The 22,352-nt window shown below is 44.9% G+C and overlaps 3 protein-coding genes and 2 non-coding genes across 7 annotated transcripts; 2 read left to right on the top strand and 3 right to left on the bottom strand.

Annotated features, from left to right (window-relative positions):
* Nucleotides 1-322: 322 nt before the first annotated feature.
* Nucleotides 323-22,239, bottom strand: LOC108151476 (putative phospholipase B-like lamina ancestor). Of its 3 annotated transcripts, none has more exons than XM_017280109.2 (5): nucleotides 22,128-22,239; nucleotides 4,551-4,607; nucleotides 2,639-3,306; nucleotides 2,460-2,576; nucleotides 323-2,398 (listed from the first exon to the last, which is right to left on the bottom strand). In XM_017280109.2, exons 3-5 carry the CDS (start codon nucleotides 2,896-2,898, stop codon nucleotides 787-789), a joined length of 1,989 nt encoding a protein of 662 aa, XP_017135598.1. In that variant the 5' UTR covers nucleotides 2,899-3,306; nucleotides 4,551-4,607; nucleotides 22,128-22,239; the 3' UTR covers nucleotides 323-786. The 3 variants fall into 3 exon arrangements, with proteins under 3 accessions (XP_017135598.1, XP_017135597.1, XP_033243844.1); XM_017280108.2 differs by lacking the exon at nucleotides 22,128-22,239 and adding an exon at nucleotides 11,729-12,384; XM_033387953.1 differs by lacking the exon at nucleotides 22,128-22,239 and adding an exon at nucleotides 9,013-9,250.
* On the top strand, nucleotides 14,943-15,015 carry Trnav-uac. The gene has a single exon. It is a non-coding gene; the product is annotated as a tRNA-Val (tRNA).
* Nucleotides 15,323-15,395, bottom strand: Trnav-uac. The gene has a single exon. It is a non-coding gene; the product is annotated as a tRNA-Val (tRNA).
* LOC108151475 (kinesin-like protein KIF3A) lies at nucleotides 15,864-18,443 on the bottom strand. Its single transcript, XM_017280106.2, has one exon. The coding sequence runs from the start codon at nucleotides 18,284-18,286 to the stop codon at nucleotides 16,244-16,246; it is 2,043 nt and encodes a 680-aa protein (XP_017135595.1). The 5' UTR covers nucleotides 18,287-18,443; the 3' UTR covers nucleotides 15,864-16,243.
* LOC108151477 (cytochrome c1, heme protein, mitochondrial) lies at nucleotides 19,730-21,599 on the top strand. Its single transcript, XM_017280110.2, has 6 exons — nucleotides 19,730-19,912; nucleotides 20,225-20,272; nucleotides 20,389-20,537; nucleotides 20,629-20,761; nucleotides 20,836-21,129; nucleotides 21,205-21,599. The coding sequence occupies exons 1-6, from the start codon at nucleotides 19,841-19,843 to the stop codon at nucleotides 21,430-21,432; spliced, it is 924 nt and encodes a 307-aa protein (XP_017135599.1). The 5' UTR covers nucleotides 19,730-19,840; the 3' UTR covers nucleotides 21,433-21,599.
* Nucleotides 22,240-22,352: the final 113 nt, after the last annotated feature.

The following is a 22,352-nucleotide window of genomic DNA, read 5'->3' as shown; positions in this document are numbered from 1 at the left end:
TAGCTTTTACTACTTCTTCTTGCCACGGGTTGCAGTCTTGGCTAGACGATTTGGAATTTGCAAGCACCTTTCGAATGTCGGACGTCTTGTTTGGATATACTTCGAATGGTTTATCTCCTTGCTAAACGGTGCGAATTTTGGAGGACGTACCGACGGATTGCTGTCCAGGCTACGCGAATGTCGAATATGTTTCAAATGGTTCCCGACGTAGCTAACGGAACTTTGAATTCCTATTGCAAAAAAAATAATATTTTTACATTGTATTTTCGGTGTATATTTTTGTATATTCTTGGAATTTCACTTGTATAAAAAAAATATTGCATTTTCGGTATTTTCTTTCTCATATATTTTTCTTTTTTATAAAGTTACTAAAGTACAAAAAATTTTCGGCTAAAAAATATTGTTACAATTTTGTATTTAAATTAAAAAAATTTCTACGAAAAAAAATAGATGTAGACGCGTATGTATGTACATGAAATGTGGAAGACAACAATTGACGGATTGGACCCAAAGTACATGCACAGATAAGTACAGTAGACACTCACTATATGACTATGGACGTAAGATACTTGGATAAACTTGGATTACCAGCTAGGAACACACAGGACGATACGATGGGGAGACATATATTACTGAATCTAGAGGGATTCGGGATTTGGATTTGGATTGTACGGGATGGATGGAAGGATGGAGGGGAAATGGGGCTTTGAGACTTTGGGAAATTCGATTCAATTCTACTGTGGGTTTGGGATTGCACCTTCTCCGCAGATTGTATTCGGAAAGCGCTTACCACGCCCACTTGGGGGACACCTTGTCGAAGTTCCACTCATCGGGATGGCCCTCGTGGCCCCCGTCCTCGAGGGGATTCATGTCGGACCACTTGAAGGGTCCACTGCCGATCCGTCGCATGGCAATGGCTCGCATATCATTCCGCACCGGACGCCGTTCCGTGATGAGCTCCATTTCGGCCAGGCTGGCCGCATCATCGATGGTCACACTCAGACGCTCATCGCCAATGGAGGAGGGCACACCCTGACCTCCTTGATCCTGCTGCTCCTCCTGGTTGTCCTCCTCGAGCGCCCTCGGCTGGACATGCTGCAGTCGCAGGAAAATGGGACCGGCAAAGGCATGGTAATCGCTCATGCCCAGCCGCGCATTGTAGGAGAAGAGCTTGAGGTCGATGTTGCCATAGGCAATCGACTCCTCGCCGCCAAGGAGATCGCCACGAAAGCCGTGGGTGCGCAGGTACTTGTCCACCGACTCCAGGTTCGTCAGCTCCGCCTCATCGGCGGCAGACAGCTGCTGGTCGTCACTGTAGTTGACGCCGCTGGCCTCCAGGGTCTCCTTGAGGTAGGGCACCCCATTAGCCAGCCACGAGGTGTTGCCAGCCACAAGGAAGCTCTGGGTGACATCCCGACTGGGCATGCGACCCGGCAGCTGCTCGGCAATCCAGACCATGTCCTTCAGCTGATCGTGACGCGACTGAATCGCCGCCTTGTCCTTGTCATTCAGCGGCACAGGGGCGTCATCGTGCTTGTCATCGGTGTCCAAAGCATGGTAGAGATTATCCTGTGCTCCCAGTTTATTCAGGTCCACGGTGATCCATTGCTTGGCGCCGGTTGCGGGATGCCTGGCCATGGCCCTGGCCCAGGTGCGTCTGTTCTGAGCAATGCGATTGGCGGCCATGACTCGCGCCACCAACGGCACCACATCCTTGGTGTCCACCGACTTCCACAGCTGCAGATTCTCGTTCTTGATGCCCACGCCTCCGACTATGGCCTGCACCTGCCGGCCCTTGATCACATAGAAGTCATCGGTGGAGCCGAGTATGCCCGGGTATCCGGTGAAGGTGATGTCCGCTCCGGGCACAGTGTTGCTCCTCTGATTGGGCGAGAAGTGGTAGTGGAACTTGTAGCGCTTCTGTATCCTCAGCATTGAGGAGTAGCTGCCCGCGGTGCTGTGGCCAAAGAGCAGCTGCAGCGTCTGCGGGGACTGTTCCTGCTGGATGATCCGCGTCAGCATCGATGCGCTGGGCAGAAAGAAGTTCTTGGGCTGATCACTGGCCTCCTCCTCCTGCACCGTGTTGTTGGGCAGCACATAGTTCTCGTAGTAGATCTTCAGGTCCTGTATGTCGGCAGCGGCATTCATCAGCAGGAAATCGGACAAAGGTATCTCCTCCTCCAGGTCCGAACGGGCACGCGTGGCGCCTCGAATGTAGCCCGTCTCCAGGCCCTCCAGCTGATTGAAGAACAGATGCAGCTGATGCCAGTAGTGATCGTGATCGGCCCTGATGGCCGCCTGCTTCTTCAGATGCTCAAAGTTGGTCGTGAGCAGATCCCTTAGCCACTCGCAGAACTTCTGGGTGCTCTCATCTCGGTCACAGGATGAGGAAATTGTACTAAAGAAAGGGAATCTATTACAATCCATTGATCTTGCTTGATCCCATTGAATGGTCTTACTTGGCCCACTGATTGTAGATGTTCTTCCAGGTGAGGGAACCCTCCAATATACCCGCCGCATAGGCCTGCACCCAATCCGGATACGATCGCTGTGTCTCCACCTCAATTTGTGCCCAACTAAAGGAGGATATCCGTGAGTATTTATGAATTGAATAATGTATTCTAGTCGTAGATCATACCCATTCTCGTAGACCGAGTCCTTGTAGCATATCCTGGCCACACCCTTGGGTATGTTGACCAGATCGTTCTGCTGCTTCCAGTTCTCAATTTGGAAGCCCACCTGCTTGGTCCAGAACGCTGTCGCACAGTAGGTTCCGTCATACTCCGGTCGATCCATGTAGCCGATGAAGAAGGCACCGATCACCAGTAATCCAGCTCCGATGAGTATGTAGGTCCCTATCCGTGTTTTCTGCCATGATGCACCTACAACTTTAAGCATTGTTCCGGCCGTCGTGAGGCTGATTTGAATCCAAAGAAAAGGCTATATACAGATTCACGGGCTGAATCGCTTCAGTGGGGGATCGGATCAGCGTATCAGCGAATCAGTGTTCCTTGCTATAATTGAGATCGGCCCGTGCAGCGTACGAGTGGCCAAAGCGTTGACGGATCAGCTGGCCAGTGTGATGGGGGATGCAGGAGCTGGAGCTGGAGCAGGAGAAGGAACAGGAGCAGGTGCTGTTGATGGTGGCCACGCTGTAAAGCGATGCGGCCGAGTGGTTCATTGGTGTTGCAGAGAGATTCCAAATAGGTTCAATTGGGTCTATTGTTGGATGTCCTATGGATGGATTTGGATATGGATGTTTTGATGTTCTCTTGGGCTATGTCTTTTGAGGTTCAAGTTGTATCCCTGCAACAAAACAGATCAGTTTTCGATTAGAACACGCAAAAATCATATTTATTTAAATTCGGCAAATTCCGCCCATTCAGTTGTCCATTTATTCCAAATATTTATTCAGCGCCCAATCTCTCTCGCCCAATTTCCATAATAAACAATTTTGGAAAATTTTCGATGATCTGCTCATCCAGAATTATTACCCACTCGTACTCGTTTAAGAGATTCCCTTTACGTTACCCTTGAACCAGTTTAAACATGTATTGTATTCATCTTTATTCACTTTCTTCTACTTCTACTCAAAGATGATCTGATCCCATCTATGTTTGTTTCACACTTTCCCTCTGGTTTTTTTTTTTTTTTTTTGCAAATGAAATTCCATTCCATGGGTAAACAAATTTAAAGCATTTGTAAAACTAATAAATTAATTTTATGGCCGGAATAGTACTTGCTTTATGGCAAAAGAACAGCAGCTACTGCTGGACTGGGTCTAAATTGGTTAAGAGAGTGTTGCTCGAAGATAAGCAGAACATCTGCGGCTCCCCCACAACCCGTATCATAAAAGTATCCACAAGATCGTGCCACACACAGCGGAAAGTGTTTAAAGCAAGTTTATTTAGCCTATCTGGTAGTAGGGGTTGTGTCTTTGTCCCACGGGCAACATTCAAACAACATTCTAATTGCAAAATGGCAAATGGCAAATTACTTTGGCCATCTTTAAATAATGGACTCGAAATTCTATTAGCATTCACAGCCAAAGCCCAAGAAGCTCTTTCACAATCCGCAAAGAACAATCTCATTGTGGGGGGAAAATTCCAAAAAAAATTTGATTCGAAACTAAAAGCAATATTAAAACCAAAACAAAAGCAAAAACCAAAATCAAAACAATATCATTCGTCTGGCACGTGTAGCAGGCGCATTCCTTGTGCAAATTTTCTTCAAGAAAATCTAATAGTATTATAGCATCAGTCAGTCATCGGGTAAATACAATTAAACATTTATATTGATGGCTATTACGAGTACTATATCCCATAATACGTTTCTGCTTTCTGGTATCTGCTTTTTGATTTTTCCTTTTTGCACACAACGGAAATGACCGAAGGCGCAAATATTTACGAATTCGAATGGAATGGTTTCTACCCCAAATAAATGGATATCCACATACTAGATGTAATTGTTTAGACCGAATGTAAATCATATAGACCGCATGCAAACATGTAAACAGAGGGCATCGAGTGATCTTGTGGTGGCTTTCTTACCTTTTTATTTCCCGGGTCCAGGAAGCTGCAATGTCACAAGTCAACCCATTTGAAGAACTGCAATGGAAGGAAAAACGGGAGAGATTACGATTAGTCTGGGGGTCAGGTCTATTAAACAAGGGCGCCTTTAATGGCTCAGCAGTTGGCGATCTCGTCTCGTCATTTGTCTCATGTCCGCCGATAAGACCCACAAAGGAGTGTCCCCGGAGTCCCAGAGTCCCACAGTCTCTGTTTGCTTTTGGGCCAGAGCTGGACACGAGCACGCGATGTGCTCTGAATTTTGTTTGTGTCATAAAATGTTGATCGTGGCAATCATTTGATATGATATATGACCACCATGCTAATTGATTGGTTGTCTCTCCCTCTCTGTGGGAGTCATCGTAGCCAATGAAGGCATTATGGATATTGAGTCGTAAAACCCAAATGAATGACAGGGTGGGGGGGGCGTAGAAAGTTCCAATGGGATGTTCGAATGGGAGGTTCTAAATCAATCATTTTTCTGTACTCTGGACTAGAATAAGTTGTAGGTTAATAACTTGGCAACAGCAACTAAACCCTTCTACTGGCTGTTGGTTATTCAAACTGATTCTCGTTCCATCACCTGACTTTGAATGAAGTAATCCCTAGATCTATGTGTCTCTCTCCCAGTGAGTCATTTTCCTGGAAGACATTGGGGTGGCTTTTTAAGGCCCAGAGAGAGAGAGAGGAATGTAAACAATTTCATTGCAATTGAAAGGAAAAGGTGAAGGAGAGGGAGAGGGGGAAGGAAAAGCGAAACAGAAACAAAAATTAATGTTCCATTACCATTTCCATTACCATTTCAGTCTTCAGTCTGTGAAAATAAACAGCAATCAAGTTTGAAGTGAAAATGGCAGCAGCCCAAAGACGGACGGACATCAATCGCCCGAATATCAATGGAACAAGTTTATATTTATTGAAAAAACAATAATATTAAAGGTATAATCCAGAGCAGACTTAATTGTCTTGCCCTCTGAGAAGGCCAGGAGCTGTCAATACGGATATCATGCAGATACCAGAAGGTATGGCATCCAGAGATCTGCTCTATCCGCACGTTGGGTGCAGGGTACACTCCGTCACGGGACTGACGTCAGGAATTAGCACTATACCGCTATATCGCTCTAGAAAGCCTCTAAAAAAAACACAAAGCTGTCTAAAATAGCAATGGTAGCGTAAAAATACAAGCGATAGAGCATCCCACTGACGTCTTTTGCGGCTCACTTAACTTGCTTAAGCCCCGATTAACATCATTATCGCTGTTTAAACACAGTTGTTTTTTGTTTCAGTCTATACCTCAGAGTACGCTAGAGGTACTTCAGTTCTGTATTCCAGCCTCAGCTGCAGAACCACTGAACTACTGAACTAGATGGTGTTCAATCAAACTATAGTCTAGAGCAAATAGTTTACCCTGTCTATCGTTTACCGACTGCCACTGAAACTGTCACTAAGGGGGACTAAAAATTGATAAGATTAGGCCGGGTATGTCCCATACATACTTATTTATGAGTAGAAATATTTATGTAGATATCTGCATGTCTAGCTTTTGGCATATTAAGAACGCCAGTTCAATCAATCGGTAGTCTGGGAGGAGTCAGTGGAGCGCCACAGATAAGATAATTCCCACAATTTGTAAGGGGAATTTATGCCTAGAGTAGGTACATATATGTATATAATAAATTCGAACGAGTGTAGTCTCTCTTCATCATAGTTGTTGGGATCTTGTGATTGCTGGGGCAATAAATTAAATCCCACATCTCTTTTCCAAAATTTATAAACTAAATAAACAACAAAAATAGGTAATTTTCATTTTCTTTATATTAAGTCTGCAGTAAAAAGCAAAATCATACTATTTCCTAGAACTTCCAGCGCAGCGCCACATGTGGCATGCGGTAATACGGTACGTGTCTTCACGTGCCACGTGAGTGATACAGGAAATACACACATCTACCCTCTACCGTGAGGGTCTCCAATCGTGGGAATGTCTCAATGAATAACCAAAAAAAAAAAAAATGAAACGTCGACTATGCATAAATAAATGGGCAGTGGCCAGGTTTTAGAGCTTTTGAATGGCCCAATCAATTGGGCTAACAGAAACGAGGGGGAACGTTGTGAGTTGCTGCGGACACCGCAACTCTACAGTTATACCCGATACTAAGTCAGTATGGCTCTCCTCCGGCAGACGCCGCTAATATTAAACGACACGACAAAGAGTGCGTGCGAGAGAGACAGAAAATCAGTCTGAGCGTGACGTCGGGCGCTGCGTAGCCAGTGCAAATTGATTTGTTCCCTTTGGCTATAAAAATGATCTGATCTGATCCAGATTCAGCAATCTGATAGATATGGTCGTTATCTATGATTCTGCGTTTTTAGTTTTCTCGAATGTGCAATATTGTGGATGCAACAGATTTTCGTCCTTTGTGGGGGCGGAAAGGGGTGGGGCGAAATTCTGAGATATACGTTTTATAGTGAGATCTAACAGAAGTGCGGATACCAAATTTGGTTACTCTAGCCTTAATAGTCTCTGAGATTTGTGGATGCCCCAGATTTTCGTCCTTTGCGGGGGCGGAAGGGGGTGTGGCGAAATTTGGACACGAAACGGTCAAGGTCCGATATCACAGAAGTGTGGATACCAAATTTGGTTGCTCTGGCTCTAATAGGTTCTGAGATCCTTGAACTCATATTTTGCAATTGTCAAAACCGACCATGAAACCTGTGTGTTAGAGAGAGACAGAGCGAGAAAGAATGAAATTGTTTTCTTTATTCTGGCTATAATAATTATACGATCTGGTTGAGATTTTACATTCTAAAACATATAGTCATCCTCTACGATTCTGCTTTTTTGGTTTTATCGTATCTTTAAAAATGTAGATGCCACAGATTTTCGTCCTTTGTGGGGGCGGAAGTGGGCGGGGCGAAGTTTTGAAATATTTTTGTAGCAGTGACATATCACAGAAGTCTGGATACAAAACATCGTTGCTCTAGCTCTTATAGTCTTTGAGCACTAGGCGCTGAAGGGGACGGACAGACGGACAGACAGACATGGCTCAATCGACTCGGCTATTGAAGATGCTGATCAAGAATATATATACTTTATGGGGTCGGAAACGATTCCTTTTGGACGTTACACACATCCACTTTTACCACAAATCTAATATACCCCAATACTCATTTTGAGTATCGGGTATAAAAACTGCTTACTCGGCTGCTGCCACGCGTCGCCACAGATATGATAAGCCCCTCCATTCCGAGTAAACTGATGCCCCCAAAAAGCACCAAAGTCCAGAGTCAGCTATGCAAATGCCCCTCCCCCCCCCCCCCCCCCCCCCCCCCCCCCCTCCCCCGCGCTATGGTTCTGTAATATCAGCCGGCAGCAGATCAGCAGCACATGGGGAGATACTGTATCTTTTGTGGATATGGCACAAATTTTCAGAGCTAACAGAATCCGCAAGCAGACGGAGAGACAAGTGTTTAGAGTATGGATGGATGGCCAGACGAAACATTGACTTGAAGCGTCGCGACGTCTGGAACGTAGACACGACTCCCCTACCCTCGAATCGGATTCATATTCACATTCAGATTCGTACTGAACTTCGATGGCATCAAACACGTGGACACTGGGACACTGGGACCGTGGTCTTCGATTCAAGCCAATTCCAGACAAGCAAACGTGATTGACAGTTTAACAGCAGCTCTGGAAGGCCTGGAACCTGAAGCGTAATAACACAACTATATGTATATTCCGTTCGGAGCACATTCCCTAATCGAATGCTAACGATTCAATGAATGATCAGACATTTAATTTAATCAGAATCTGGCCACTACCTACATGCACATACATATGCATGGATGATGATTATCTATCGGGTGGAATTAGCGGGAAACTCTTAATTAATACAATATTGTATTTGCAAATTATCAGAGAATCAGCAAATAGCAAACAGCAATAGACTATTTCCCCTGGGAATAGTTTTGCAATCGAAGTGATATAATCCATTGTGAAGACCTTTGGGAAGATTTGATTTTTATTTAAGTGTGTTTTTTTCTTTCATTTTGTATTTCATTTGTTTGTTTCTGCATTTAAGTTTGTAAACATTGCAGGGAATCGCTTTTGTTTTCTTTTTTTTTTTAGCTTTTTTAAGCAATTTTTATAGTTATTTATTAGGAGCTTTTCGAATCGTTTCTTTGTTCTTTTTTGCCTTGCCACACTCCGATATTACACTGTTTCTTTTGGCCTTTACTTTACACTGTTTTGTAATTTCCTCTCTTTCGTTTGTCAGGTAATTATATTATAATTCTTAAGAACACACGCTCACTAATCGGCTTTGATGCGACCGAAACCAGTTATGGAAGACCCCCCCAAAAGAATGACAGGTTCGTTTACCTCTTTATTAGAAATGGGGGGTTCCGGCACCAGAAACCTCTTAAGTTTTGATCCCACACTCACCAAAAAAAATAAATCTATTTGGCGTTCCAATTAACTGCAATTATCTGGAAATTCGTCAAGTGCGCGCGACTTTAAGACTTGATGGGGAAATTCTTCGATTCGTTCAAGTGCCGTTAAACCGGAAAAATCTGCACCGAATATACGTTTAAATGGAATCCTCCTTTTGCGTCAAAGGTGATCTTTCTTTCCCTCTCTGAATATGGATCTCGTACCGATCCGTATGCCTTGACGTTCCCACCGAAAATGTCGAACGGTGGCGCTTTTTCGGGCTTTTCTTCGGCTCTTTCGGGTTTCGGGTTTTTCTTGCCACGAAGCACCCACCGAATGGCAAATGCGAATGCGAAAACGAATGCGAGGGGAAAATCGTGCCGTCTTCGTGCAGTGTTTTGCGTTGTTGCAGCGATCAAAAGTTCTATTGAACTTGGCCGCCACCAACCACCACCACCACCGCCACACCAGAGAGAGAGAGAGGGAACCAAGGGAGAGATACGTAGACACGGTTCGTAGACAGGTGCTTGAATGCAGAGATAACTCTAGCAAAGAAGTGCTCTTTTGGGGGTCATGAACGAGATGCACTTTGCACTTGTTGTTGACCGACTTCTGGGGCCTGTTTCCGCTTGGCTACAGTTTTAGAATTTTACAATTTTACAATTAGAATTGACATTTAATTGAGCAGCCCCTGCATCATTTTCATCAGCGCGCAATTGTCGAGGAGTGCAACATGAGTTTTCCCATGAAAATGTATGCCTGCCTGCCTCGCTTTTCACTTTCTTTGCCTCTCATAAATTGATAAGAGTATGTGTCTGTCTGTCTCTGTCTCTGTCTCTGTCTCTGTCTGTGTTGTGGGGTCAATCAAATTCTTGGACTGCTCTCAATTGAAATGAATTGAAATTGAAATGGCGACAAGTTCTGTGTACCAGACATTTACATAAGTCCCAGGCACAGTGGGAATGAGAATGGGAATGGGAAGGGGAAAAACCTTGATTAATCTGCTACATACATATGTATTTGCAATATACATATAATTCTCTCGTTGTTTCTAGCCTTACCTAAGCAGAAATTGATTGACAATTGTCGGTCAATATCAAAGCACAAACACACACACAAACAAAGACACACAGTGCAGATCCACATAGAGGGAGAGATATGTAGGAGCTAAGCGATATACAGTCTTGGTTCTCCTTCTATTTATACTTTTTCTCTTTCCTGTTCTGCAGCACGAAACATTCCTGTTCCACAGATATCCCACAGTCCCGGCGACCAGGCCTAAGCCAGGAAGGACAAGAACCTCAAGGATTTTGACCTCATTTGTCTGTCGTACAATGGGGCTGCCTGCCGGGGCACTTCTTGGAAAGACCTGCCTCTCAGCAACTCTGGATGTGTGCCTCATGTTGTTGGTTTAATAGTTTTTATTGCTGTTTATTTGTCTTGGTCCCCAGACGCCGAGGGTTCTAGGGGAGAAGGGGACAAGGGAGAAGCCTGAGAAGCGACACTGCCGCGAATTCACAGTCTCCAGTCTACAGAATTTCAACTTCAACTTGAACATCGTGTTGCTAGGCAGAGAGAAGTTTCTTTAGCTCCCCTTTCAACCGATTTTGGAGGTAATTTGAGAAGTTTTTTGTCTTGGCTTCGTTTGGGTTTTTTTTCGGTTTTTGGAGTTTTGTATTCTAGGCCATTGGCTTTTGAGGTTGAACTCTTACTTTTATTGGCTGAAATAAAAAAACACTTGATCGTCGGTCTGCAAGGTTTTCATTTTGGATTGGGTTGGGAACTTTCTTGAATCTTTGCTTAGTGCACAATCTGTGTGAACCGCTGCGAGGTAAGACCTGAACTAAACTGTCACAAATTTTGATATTGTTTGACTGGACTTGACTGGTAGTATCATGTGCAAAACCATATGTTATCTAGCTTCAGATAAGGGATCTTTCAGCGGAAAAGACACTTAAACCCCGACAGAAAGACAGACAGAGAATCTACGTAAATACATCAAGTACAGATTATTTTTGGATGCCCTGCGTCTTGGCCATTTATATGGCATGTTTATTTGGCAAACTTCAGCGAGAGAGCAGATCAAGCGGGAGATGTGTCTGTATGCTGTTTGTCCGGGGTCTTCACCCATGTCAACGATCTGCCCAACACCCATGTGATCTTGTCCTGTTCCGCATGTCGCACGTCGTACTCGTATCTTGGAAAATGTTATTCAACAAATGACTCACATCGGAGGGCAGGTACAAGGTCCAGTCGGTATCGGACATTTTATAATCAATGGAATGGAATGGTGATGGAAATGGGAATGGGAATGCGAATGGCAACATGTACTAAAAATAGACAATGGCCATTTGGGATTTACCCCGTGAACCACAGATAAGAGTACCACGAAAACATCCTCGGAAGCGTGGTGGTTAAAAAGAGAGAGAGAGAGAGTCACCCCTATATAGTACTGTGTCGTCTCATCTGGCGATCCTCTCCTCTCTCATCAGATGTTGACCCTATTTCAGTTTTTTCTTCTTCTTTTTTTTTTTGCCAGTAAACAGATATTGCGCGTCGCCTTTCCTGATTGTCTGAATGTTAATATTACGAGGTCAATAATCAATTACTGGGAGCCTTACAAATGGCACTGTTAACACTAACACTTAACACTCGATGGATACAGTATTCTCTGGGTATATACATATGTGCATATATATATTCGATATCGAGATCGAGGACAACTTACCGGAAAATTGAAATGGCTCGTGACTCAGTCAAATTTTGCGCTAGCACTTGAGTGAAAATCGCTTTGGCTGCTGCTGGGAAATGTGTGGTATGGAGGAGGAGAATTCTTTGGATATTTGCTATAGTCGGCCACTTTGTACGATATTTGGGTATTTAACACGAAAAACTGCTATATTGTCACACAACGCTCTCGTGTTAATCAAGCGTGAAGGGCTACATTGGAAAAGCACTGGTTTGAGATATAACTTTTTCCCGATTTCTCTCGCTTTTTTTGCCGTCGGACGATCCGCACTCGTTTGGTTTATAACAAATCCACGTTGATTTTGCTTGAAAATATAGTTTTATTTCATTGAATTTGCTGGGATTGTTGTTGCCATGCGGCTTTGTTTTAAATTAATTATATATAGTGTGTATAAGTAGCGGGGAGGGGAGAGTTTTGTAGAACGCGAGAACGTGGCGCTTTTTTAGTTACACTCCGAAAGCGGGCTGCTACTCTTTTTTTGTACGTATTTTTAGCCGTCGGCAGTTGTACAATTGTACAGTAACAATAAAGACTCGTACACGCTGAACACGATAAAACACACAAATTACAAAAATGTACGAAATAAAAGCACCTATGTATTTTTCCTTCCGATTGCGGCGATGAGTCAAAGAGAAATAAACGCACGCCGAACAATCGGCCCCGAACGATCATCGTGGATTGCGTCCGACTCAAAGAGAAGAAAAACGAGGGGGAACGTTGTGAGTTGCTGCGGACACCGCAACTCTACAGTTATACCCGATACTAAGTCAGTATGGCTCTCCTCCGGCAGACGCCGCTAATATTAAACGACACGACAAAGAGTGCGTGCGAGAGAGACAGAAAATCAGTCTGAGCGTGACGTCGGGCGCTGCGTAGCCAGTGCAAATTGATTTGTTCCTTTTGGCTATAAAAATTATCTGATCTGGTCCAGATTCAGCAATCTGATAGATATGGTCGTTATCTATGATTCTGCGTATTTAGCTTTGTGGGGGCGGAAGGGGGTGGGGCGAAATTCTGAGATATACGTTTTATAGTGAGATCTAACAGAAGTGCGGATACCAAATTTGGTTACTCTAGCCTTAATAGTCTCTGAGATTTGTGGATGCCCCAGATTTTCGTCCTTTGCGGGGGCGGAAGGGGGTGTGGCGAAATTTGGACACGAAACGGTCAAGGTCCGATATCACAGGAGTGTGGATACCAAATTTGGTTGCTCTAGCTCTTATGGGTTCTGAGATCCTTGAACTCATATTTTGCAATTGGAAAAACCGACCATGAAACCTGTGTGTTAGAGAGAGACAGAGCGAGAAAGAATGAAATTGTTTTCTTGATTCTGGCTATAATAATTATACGATCTGGTTCAGATTTTGCACTCTAGAAGATATAGTCATCCTCTATGATTCTGCGTTTTCAGTTTTCTCGTATCTTTGAATTTGAGAATGCCACAGATTTTCGCCCTTTGTGGGGGCGGAAGTGGGCGGGGCAAAGTTTTGAAATATTCTTGTAGCAGTGACATATCACAGAAGTCTGGATCCAAAACATCGTTGCTCTCGCTCTTATAGTCTTTGAGCACTAGGCGCTGAAGGGGACGGACAGACGGACGGACGGACAGACGGACAAGCGGACGGACGGACAGACGGACAGACGGACAGACAGACAGGGCTCAATCGACTCGGCTATTGATGCTGATCAAGAATATATATACTTTATAGGGTCGGAAACGATTCCTTCTGGACGTTACACACATCCACTTTTACCACAAATCTAATATACCTCAATACTCATTTTGAGTATCGGGTATAAAAAGAGAGAACTTGATTGCTTGCTTGATTTTGTGCGGCGTGAGAGTTTGAGTGGTATGCCAGCAGAATGTGCGAGACTACACTACTTAACGAGATTGGGGTTCTTTCTATGAATATGTGGGGTGGGAGCCGGCTCGATGCAGTTCTCTATTTCACACTCAACTACACTGTGAAGAGGGATGGGTTAGTCAGTGGAGACACGCTTGGACCTGTCGCGCCGGCCGGTTTCGGTCCGTGGTGGTTGAGGTACCGCTTTGGTACCTTCTCCCTTGGGAGACGCGATATCAACAGTTGTCCGATCCGGATGCTCTCATTACGTTTTCTATCTTTTTGGTGACATTTCTCTACCATACATACACATATACAGACATGTGAGATGTGAAGAGGCCAAGTATTTAATTATTTACATTTTATACAATTACGCACTCTACTCCGCTCTTGTAGCACAGTGTATGACTCTCACACGTTTCACTCAATGGCTCAATAAATCTCTCCAACTTTATCTCACGATGCTCTCTTCTGAACGCTCTTCATCATTGCACTCCCTCGCTCTCTCTCTCTCTATCCCTTTCGATCGTAGCGAATTGATTTGTTCATGCATATGTAAATTACACAGTTATTCGTGACGTCAGAGAGAGAGAGAGAGAAAATTCCGCTAGCGACGACTCGAATCTGAAACTCCGAACGTGTAGTCACGCCCCCAAAACCTCCCATCAGACGAATCACAATCGGAAAGAGCAAACAAAACGTGCCGCGATAAGAGATAACAGTCATGGTGTGGCGGGGCGGAGGGGGGAGAATTTGTCAAGTTATTAGGTGGTCTAAAACGCGAAAATCCCACTCAAAGTCGCAAGCAAATACACCGTAACGGAAACGTACGGTACAGTAATACAGTCATACCCACTCTTATCTCTGCATGTTTGTTGAGCCGCTACCTGTGCATGCACACAGGGTTTATTTTTACAAAGGTAAGGCATTAATTACCAGGAAACAGCTCTCTTACAATAGTAAGTTACTTATTTCGGTTCGATTGCGTTTATGCCTCAATTTGTAATGCACATAATGCCGCCTTGCCCTGAGCAAACTCCGTACCGATGTACCACCTGAGCGGAAGAAATTACAGCCAAACAAATGGCTGACCTGACAACAACAGCACAACAGAAAGAAAGGTTTTTTTAAAGTTATTAAATTATTATTTATCACTCGAGTAAAAAGGAATTCCCTTAAGTGAATATGCTAATGTGCAAATTCCTTGGTTATTTTAATTTCTTAACGATCGACAGAACGAACCCACAGTTTCCACAATCGTTCAAAATACCAATGTTCTGTTAATTGTGTCGCATTCTTAGGGCGTTGGCTTGTGTAGGAGGAGTTCTGAAATGTGGACATCAGCTGGTTCCATAGTGTAGCGGTTATCACGTCTGCTTTACACGCAGAAGGTCTCCGGTTCGATCCCGGATGGAACCAGAAGGACATGAACTTTTTCCACAATTATTTTTCATCCCATTCCCTTCTTTAGTGGTACATATTTTTTAAATCTGTTGAAAAATCGTTTTAAAAGTGGTCAAGAAATTTACTACCTTTAAAGTTACGATTAATTGATATTCCTTTTATTTCATTTATTTGTATACAGAATGCACAGATTTTTTAAAAAGCTAAAGCAACATGGGCCGAAATAAACCATATTATAGAGAGAGTACATATTGGGGACTAACAAAACTAAAACTGAGTGATGATGGAGAAACTATACAAATACAATATAAAAGACACCACCTGGTTCCATCCGGGATCGAACCGGAGACCTTCTGCGTGTAAAGCAGACGTGATAACCGCTACACTATGGAACCAGCTGTATGCTGTTGGCCAAATTTCAGTTTTGTGTAGCAACAGCGGCGAACGAATTCGTTGCATGTTTTGCTGCTGAGAAAAAAGGAAATTATTTTCTAATATCCCATTGTTGGTGTCACTAAAAAAGCGGTTGCAAACATTATAAGACTTGTTAACAGCGAACAGGATTTTACATTTGACATGTCCAAAACGTGTATTGAAATGTAGCATAGGCTGATCAAAATCGAGGAGCTCTACAGGGATCGTATGCATGGGAGCACAGGCCATTGTCGTTGTACAGATGGGCTTGCCTTTCATATCTGAAAGCGATTGAGTAATCAAAAATATTCCAACAGCAGACTGCTGATTCTCCTACGTGCTCAATATCTTTTTGGCGCAGGACCAGTTGAACAGCTCCATCAATGAACGTCAGGGCAAGTTAGAGCCAGCGGTTCCACATCCGTAAAGAGGTCTAACTTTCTTTAAAATATTTTGAGTATAATATTGCTATTTATTTAAAAGCCAAAAGCACATCAATAATATCTTTCTTATGCATGATTTGTGCCTAGGTGTAAAATCTTGTTCCTGCTTAGTCGTATCATAGAATAAATTATAAATTAATGTTAATTGTAGACATATTGCACCGTTGTTCAACCTAAAAGTATGGCCTAAAAAATAATTCAACAAAAACTAAAGACTATAAACGGAAATTCTCTGAGCAAATGAACTTCAAGCCGTAGAAAAGTAAGAGCAGCAACAAAAGAAACCAAAACTGGGCACGTAGCCCGGCTAAAACCTGGACTTGGACTAGCAATGGACCATTGGGAGTGGGAACGAGATTGAGACTGGAACTGGAACTGGTGTGGCTTCAGTATCGTCGAGCTGTCGTGGGGCGGGGCACACCCGAGGTGCGCGGCCTGGCCGACTTGGATTGGCGCATGGGATTGGAGACGCCGTCGGTGTTGTAGCTGAGATAGACGTGTGAGAGATCGACAAACTCTGGCTCCTTGCCGCTGGACTTGTGGGCCGAGATGTGCTTGCGCATGTTGTTGCCCGTGTAGGCGACGCACTTGAGCTGCCACTCGCCAATGTCCTCGTTCCAGTGCGTGTACTGGTTGATCATTGACTGGTACTCCTTGGGCACGTACGAGTTGAGGACCAGCTCGCAGAGGGCCAGCTCCCGGGACAGGCTGCGGATGTTCTCGTAGATGCCCTCCTTCTCGCGCTGGTGCTCCTGCTGCTGGTCGGCCAGCTCCGACTTGACGCCCATCAGCATCTGCATCACGCGGTGGATCTTCTTTGTTATCCCTGTGCTGGCATCCTGAAGCGTGGAGTAGCGCTCCTCGATGTCGATGCGTTCGGTGGCCTTTTTCTGCAGCGTTTCCCGCAGCTGTTCCTCGGTCTTTTCGCGCTCGTCCAGCTCGGCAATGGATTGCTCCAGCAGCTTCTCCTGCGTCTGGGCCTTCTCCAGGAGATTCTCGCCACCCATCAGGATCTTTCCCTCAAGGGACACCAGTTTGTTGCGCAGCTGCTCCTGCTCGCTCTTGGCATGCTCGATCTCGCGCAGATGCTCGTCCTTACGCTGGGCCAGCTCCTCTTTCTCCTCGTCGGTCTTCTCGCGTTTCTTTTTCGGCTTCTTCTCGGCCACCTGTACAGTAGAGGACTCCATTTCGATCTCCAGCGGAGCCTCGAGCTCGTCGTCGGCGGTGTCCTCCTCCTCCTCAGAGCTCGGCGGCTCCTCCTCGAGGGTGCCCTCCTCCAGCTGCTTGCGCAGGCGGGCAATCTCCTCCTGGAAGTGGCGCAGCAGGGCGTCCTTTGGCTCCTCATTTATATGCATACGATTCTGAATGTTCTTGGCACGGCTCGCATAGCGCAGCGTGGAAATAGTCTCCATATAGTTGCTGTCCGCTGGACTAATGGTGGCACACATCACGGTCTTGGAGTTGCCTCCCAGGGAGTCCTGCAGCAGTCGCGTCAGCTTTGAGTTCCTGTATGGAATGTGCGTGCTCTTGCCATCCACCAAAGCGCTGATGACGTTGCCCAGCACCGAAAGTGAAAGATTGATCTTGGTGGCCTCCTTCAAGCGCTGCCCACTGGCCTGAGTCTTCGACTGCCTCTCCGATCCGGCCAGATCCACCAACTGGAGTTTGCCCATGCGCACATGCTGGACACCGCCTTCGCCCAACTCGCTCCGCTCCACTGTGATGGAGAAGATGGCATGGGACCGAGAGGACTCTTGGTTCATTTTGGTGGCTCCCACGGCGCGATTCTTATTGCCCAATCGCATGATATTCTCTAGATCGTCCGCATTGTGCACCACATAGCCGCTGAGATCCTTGACAAAGACCCCGATGTCGGGCCGCTCTTTCACCTCGAGACTCTTGCTCACATCCTTGCCGAGAAGATCCCGAACCTCTTCGTTGTAGATTTCCATGTAGCTGACGCGCACCAGGAACTTTTGATTCTCTCGGGCCTTGGCTATGTGTCCAAAGATGTGGGCAAAGGCATTGGGTATAATTCCCTTTGTTTGGGGCGAGTCTGGATTCCCCGACATTGTGTACGTCTTGCCGGTGCCCGTCTGGCCATAGGCCAGGATCGTGCCATTGTATCCCTCCAGCACCTTGTCCACAATGGGCCGCGCCGTGTCCACATAGAGGTCCAGCTGATTTGAGCTGCCATCGAAGACGTTGTCGAAGTAGTACGTCTTGGGCGGCTCATTGGCTGTCGCGTTGGGCTTCATTACGGTGATGGCCCGGTTGATCTTATCCACGGATATCGCACTCAGGGCTCCAGCAGTCAGCTCATTCTTATCCATGGGCCTCGTCCGCACCACCACACGGACATTTTCGATTTCGTCATCAAGCTGTTGCTGCGGCGGTGCCGTTGTTGCTGCCGTTTCCTCCTGTGGCATGGTGTATGACTTTCTCTCGATTATTCCCCAATATCTGTCGGCAGTGAGCAACCTTTTCTGCTAACCGCAATTACTGGGAATCGATTAGAATGGATTTTCTTAGCATTTGTTTATGCCCACCGTTGCTATTGACCGCAGATTTATCTTAGCCCGCATAAGCCCCCTCTATTTAAACGCAGAACACCTTGAATTAACCGCGGAAAATAAGACTTCTTATAGATCCATCCTATATTTCCTCTTTACTTAAAAAAAAAAAGACCCCGATATCTTTCACCTAAACTGCGCTTAAATTCTTTAAGATTCATAATTTTCGAGAAGTGCATTTTAATACCGACTGGTCGACAATGGGTTAATCTATCGCTGTCCATGAAGGGAAATCATATTCATCGACATTGATGTTCGGTTTAATTATTTCTTTGTAGCTAGAACCTTCAGCTCTGAATACATAATTTCATCAGATTGATAAACTCATTTTCAACAAGATTGTCTAATTTTCAGGACTCCCTTTCATTGAATTGTTTATAAAATAGGATTTAAACAGAGGTCAACAAAAATGGCCAGTTTTTACATTGTAACTACATGGTTACTACACATTTGGAACCAGTTGACTGGAGAGTCGTTAGAGCTGCGCGCCAAAGTGCAATTGTTTGAAAGGAGTGACGAGGATATGAATGAATCCAGTGGAATAAATTTAGGAAAGTTTTCATGTGATGCCCGGAAGAACAATTGGAGAGATGAAATGATATATGGTCACCCTGGTTGATACGCTCTTGTTTTTGTTTGCATAACCATTTCTGTTATCGTTTGGACATCGTTACTTTTTAACGAAATACTACATTTTATAAAATACCAAAAATGGGGAAACTAACGATAGCATGTTTTATTTTGGTTTAGTTTAATTTTAAAAAACCACAATATAACTAAAGTAAACCCCATTGACAAGATAGAAATCAAAGAAATTATTTAGCATTCCATATCTCCGCTTCAAACTTTTAAAAAGAACTTCTCCTATAAAATAATGAGTGGAAAGGAATCGCAGGAACGTAAGAAATAAATCGTACAGACGATTAAGGGGAAAGGAAACGTAGGAACGTAAGAAATAAATCCCACAGAAGAGGGGAAAGGAAGCGTAGTAACGTAAGAAATAAGTCCTACAAAAGAATGAGGGGAATGGAAGCGTAAGAACGTAAGAAATGAATACAAAATGGCTACATGAAGTTACTCATGACAACAATGATCAAGTGGAAATCTAATAAGAAAAATATACAATGCAACAGGTTGCAAGAAAAATGTATTAAATTCAAAATTTAAAAACGTTTAGATTTATAAAATTAAATCATCACCCAAAAAAATACCAAAAACCACCGTGGGAATACGATGAATTCCCACGCCAACGCATCCATTCGCGAGCGAGAGCCGAAGTCGATTAATAGCGAGTAAACATCTGCGAGAGAGCGACGATAGAAACCAGTGCCAGTGGAATAGATAGATTGGCGCTGCCCTTAGAGTTTCCTTACACGACCAGACGACGCAGAAAATTGTACTCCGGCCACCATGGCAGCGACATTGCGAAGATTCCATGGCCTGCGACTGCTAAAGTCCACGCCAGCGCTGAATCTGCAGCAGGTAATACGCCAAGCGCACAGCCATGGGAGCAAATTTTCACGGCCCCCGAGCCAGTGGGGACGACACAGCCCCCAAAAAGTGATGTCAAATGGCAAGATTTCCCCTTAATTTCTAAGCAAACGGGTGAAAGGCAATTGTGGGTACGCAAATCGAACGAAAAAGTGTTTCCCATCTGTGATAAGAAATTGCCTTTGGCCCAAGTGCAGTGAGAGGTCGCCCACAGACCACCCAATTATGTAACACTGTGCGAAAAATCGTATACCTCCGACTTTTGCCTGGGCGAATGCCTAATCGATTGTTCTCTCCTTGCAGGCCAAGAACCTCTCCTCGGCCAGCAGCTGGGCCAACAGCAACAAGAAGGTAAGTTCCGAGTCACCAATCCGACCCGCAGAGCATTTCATAATAGCCGAACGGACCTAACCTCAAAACGCGTTTACTCTCTCTGCCCCTTGCTTCTGTTTGCGTGTCGCGAACAGCTGATCGGCGCTGTAGGTGCCATTACCGGCGGCGTTGGAGCTCTCCTTTTCGCTTTGGAGCAGTCCGTGGATGCCTCCGACGGCACGGTGCATTCCCCTGCCCAGCCATGGAACCACAAGGGCCTCTTCTCCTCGCTGGACCACCAGAGGTAACAACTTTGCCAGAGTTTACCAGAGATTACATTCTTCTTCCGGGGACTTTCTTTACTAAACATGTGGATTCTCTGTCCCAATTTTCAGTGTGCGTCGCGGCTATGAGGTGTACAAGCAGGTGTGCTCCGCCTGCCATTCGATGCAATATATTGCCTACCGCAATCTGGTTGGCGTCAGCCACACCGAAGCTGAGGCAAAGGCCGAGGCCGAGCAGATCACGGTAAGAAATCGCAGAAAAGAGAGAGAGAGAGAGAGAGATTTACAATTGGCTACATCCTGTATATTCCTGTGCAGGTCAGGGATGGTCCCGATGATACCGGCAACTTCTACAACCGTCCCGGCAAACTGTCGGACTACTTCCCGTCGCCGTACCCCAACGAGGAGGCGGCGCGTGCTGCCAACAACGGTGCCTATCCACCGGATCTGAGCTACATCGTGTCGGCCCGCAAGGGTGGCGAGGACTATATCTTCTCGCTGCTGACCGGCTACCATGATGCGCCAGCCGGCATATTGCTGCGCGAGGGCCAGTACTTCAATCCGTACTTCCCAGGCGGCGCCATTTCCATGGCCCAGGTCTTGTACAACGAGGTGAGTGTAGCCGCAGCAGTGGAAAAGGATGGGAGACAGATCTAAATCGAAACCAATTGATATTTTGTTTCGTAGGTCATTGAGTACGAGGATGGCACACCGCCAACACAGAGTCAATTGGCCAAGGATGTGGCCACGTTCCTCAAGTGGACTTCGGAGCCGGAGCACGACGATCGCAAGCAGATGCTGATCAAAGTAATTGCCATTCTCGGCTTCTTGACTGCCATCTCGTATTACATTAAGCGACACAAGTGGTCCTCGCTCAAGTCGCGAAAGATCGTGTTCGTGCCCAAGGAGAAGTAGAAATGTTTGAATTTGATTTGTGGTCTGAAGAATTGCAGTGTTATCTCGGCTTTACCCGACTAATAAAGATAAATCAATTTTAAGCAAAAGAACACACAAAGAAACCCAACATCAACTCCATCGTCGTCAACCACACTACCAAATCAGTGTTCTCCCTACCGCCCAAACCGAATCCACAACAACTATTCGATCTGCGTCAATCCAAAAACAAAAAAATAGCTAAAAACAAATTGGGATCGCCAGGATCAGAGAACGGACGGACGGACGGACGCATAAGATTGAATGGGGATTAAAGATTAAAATTAAAGTAAAACAGCAGCAGGAAACCTAGCAAAATGAATCCACGGATGATAATATTACATTGATTGTGTATAGAAGCTATAATTCAAATAATGTATTTAAACAAAATATAAAATTGACAAATAAACAGAGATAATTATAGAGGGCAGGAGTTTGGGATCATTGCAGAGGAGAGAGAGGAGCTTTGGATCAGTCATTAAAGGGTTCTGTGAATGCAGACAATTTGGGAACAGATTTCTTTCTTCCGCTGCACTCATGCATAAATCTGCCTAGATTTGCAACTAGTCGGCAGGAATATGATAAGGAAATTGCGAGTTATTGGCGGTTTTGTCGTAGCTGACTGACTGATCGCATTGCTGATCGAACTATCATAAGTAGAAGATGATCCAGCTTACCATTTATTCATGCATTTTTAGCGTTTCCCAATTTTTAGTCAGCCCTTGCGAATTTTATAGACAGGTTTTGCAAACGACGACCGCATCTTAGTTTTCTGGCTCTGTAAAATGCAGAAATATAACTTTAGTTAACATTCGTTCAGCGTATAAAGATCACTAATAATTAATAAGATCCTTGGCTGGATCAGTTGTCATTTGTTGAAGAATCTCGAATAAGAGACTCGC

The sequence above is a fragment of the Drosophila miranda genome, chromosome XR, assembly GCF_003369915.1.
Source record: "Drosophila miranda strain MSH22 chromosome XR, D.miranda_PacBio2.1, whole genome shotgun sequence".
Classification (NCBI taxonomy): domain Eukaryota; kingdom Metazoa; phylum Arthropoda; class Insecta; order Diptera; family Drosophilidae; genus Drosophila; species Drosophila miranda.
The sequence above is the reverse complement of the archived record's forward strand: the minus strand, read 5'-3'. Positions and strand labels throughout refer to the sequence as shown.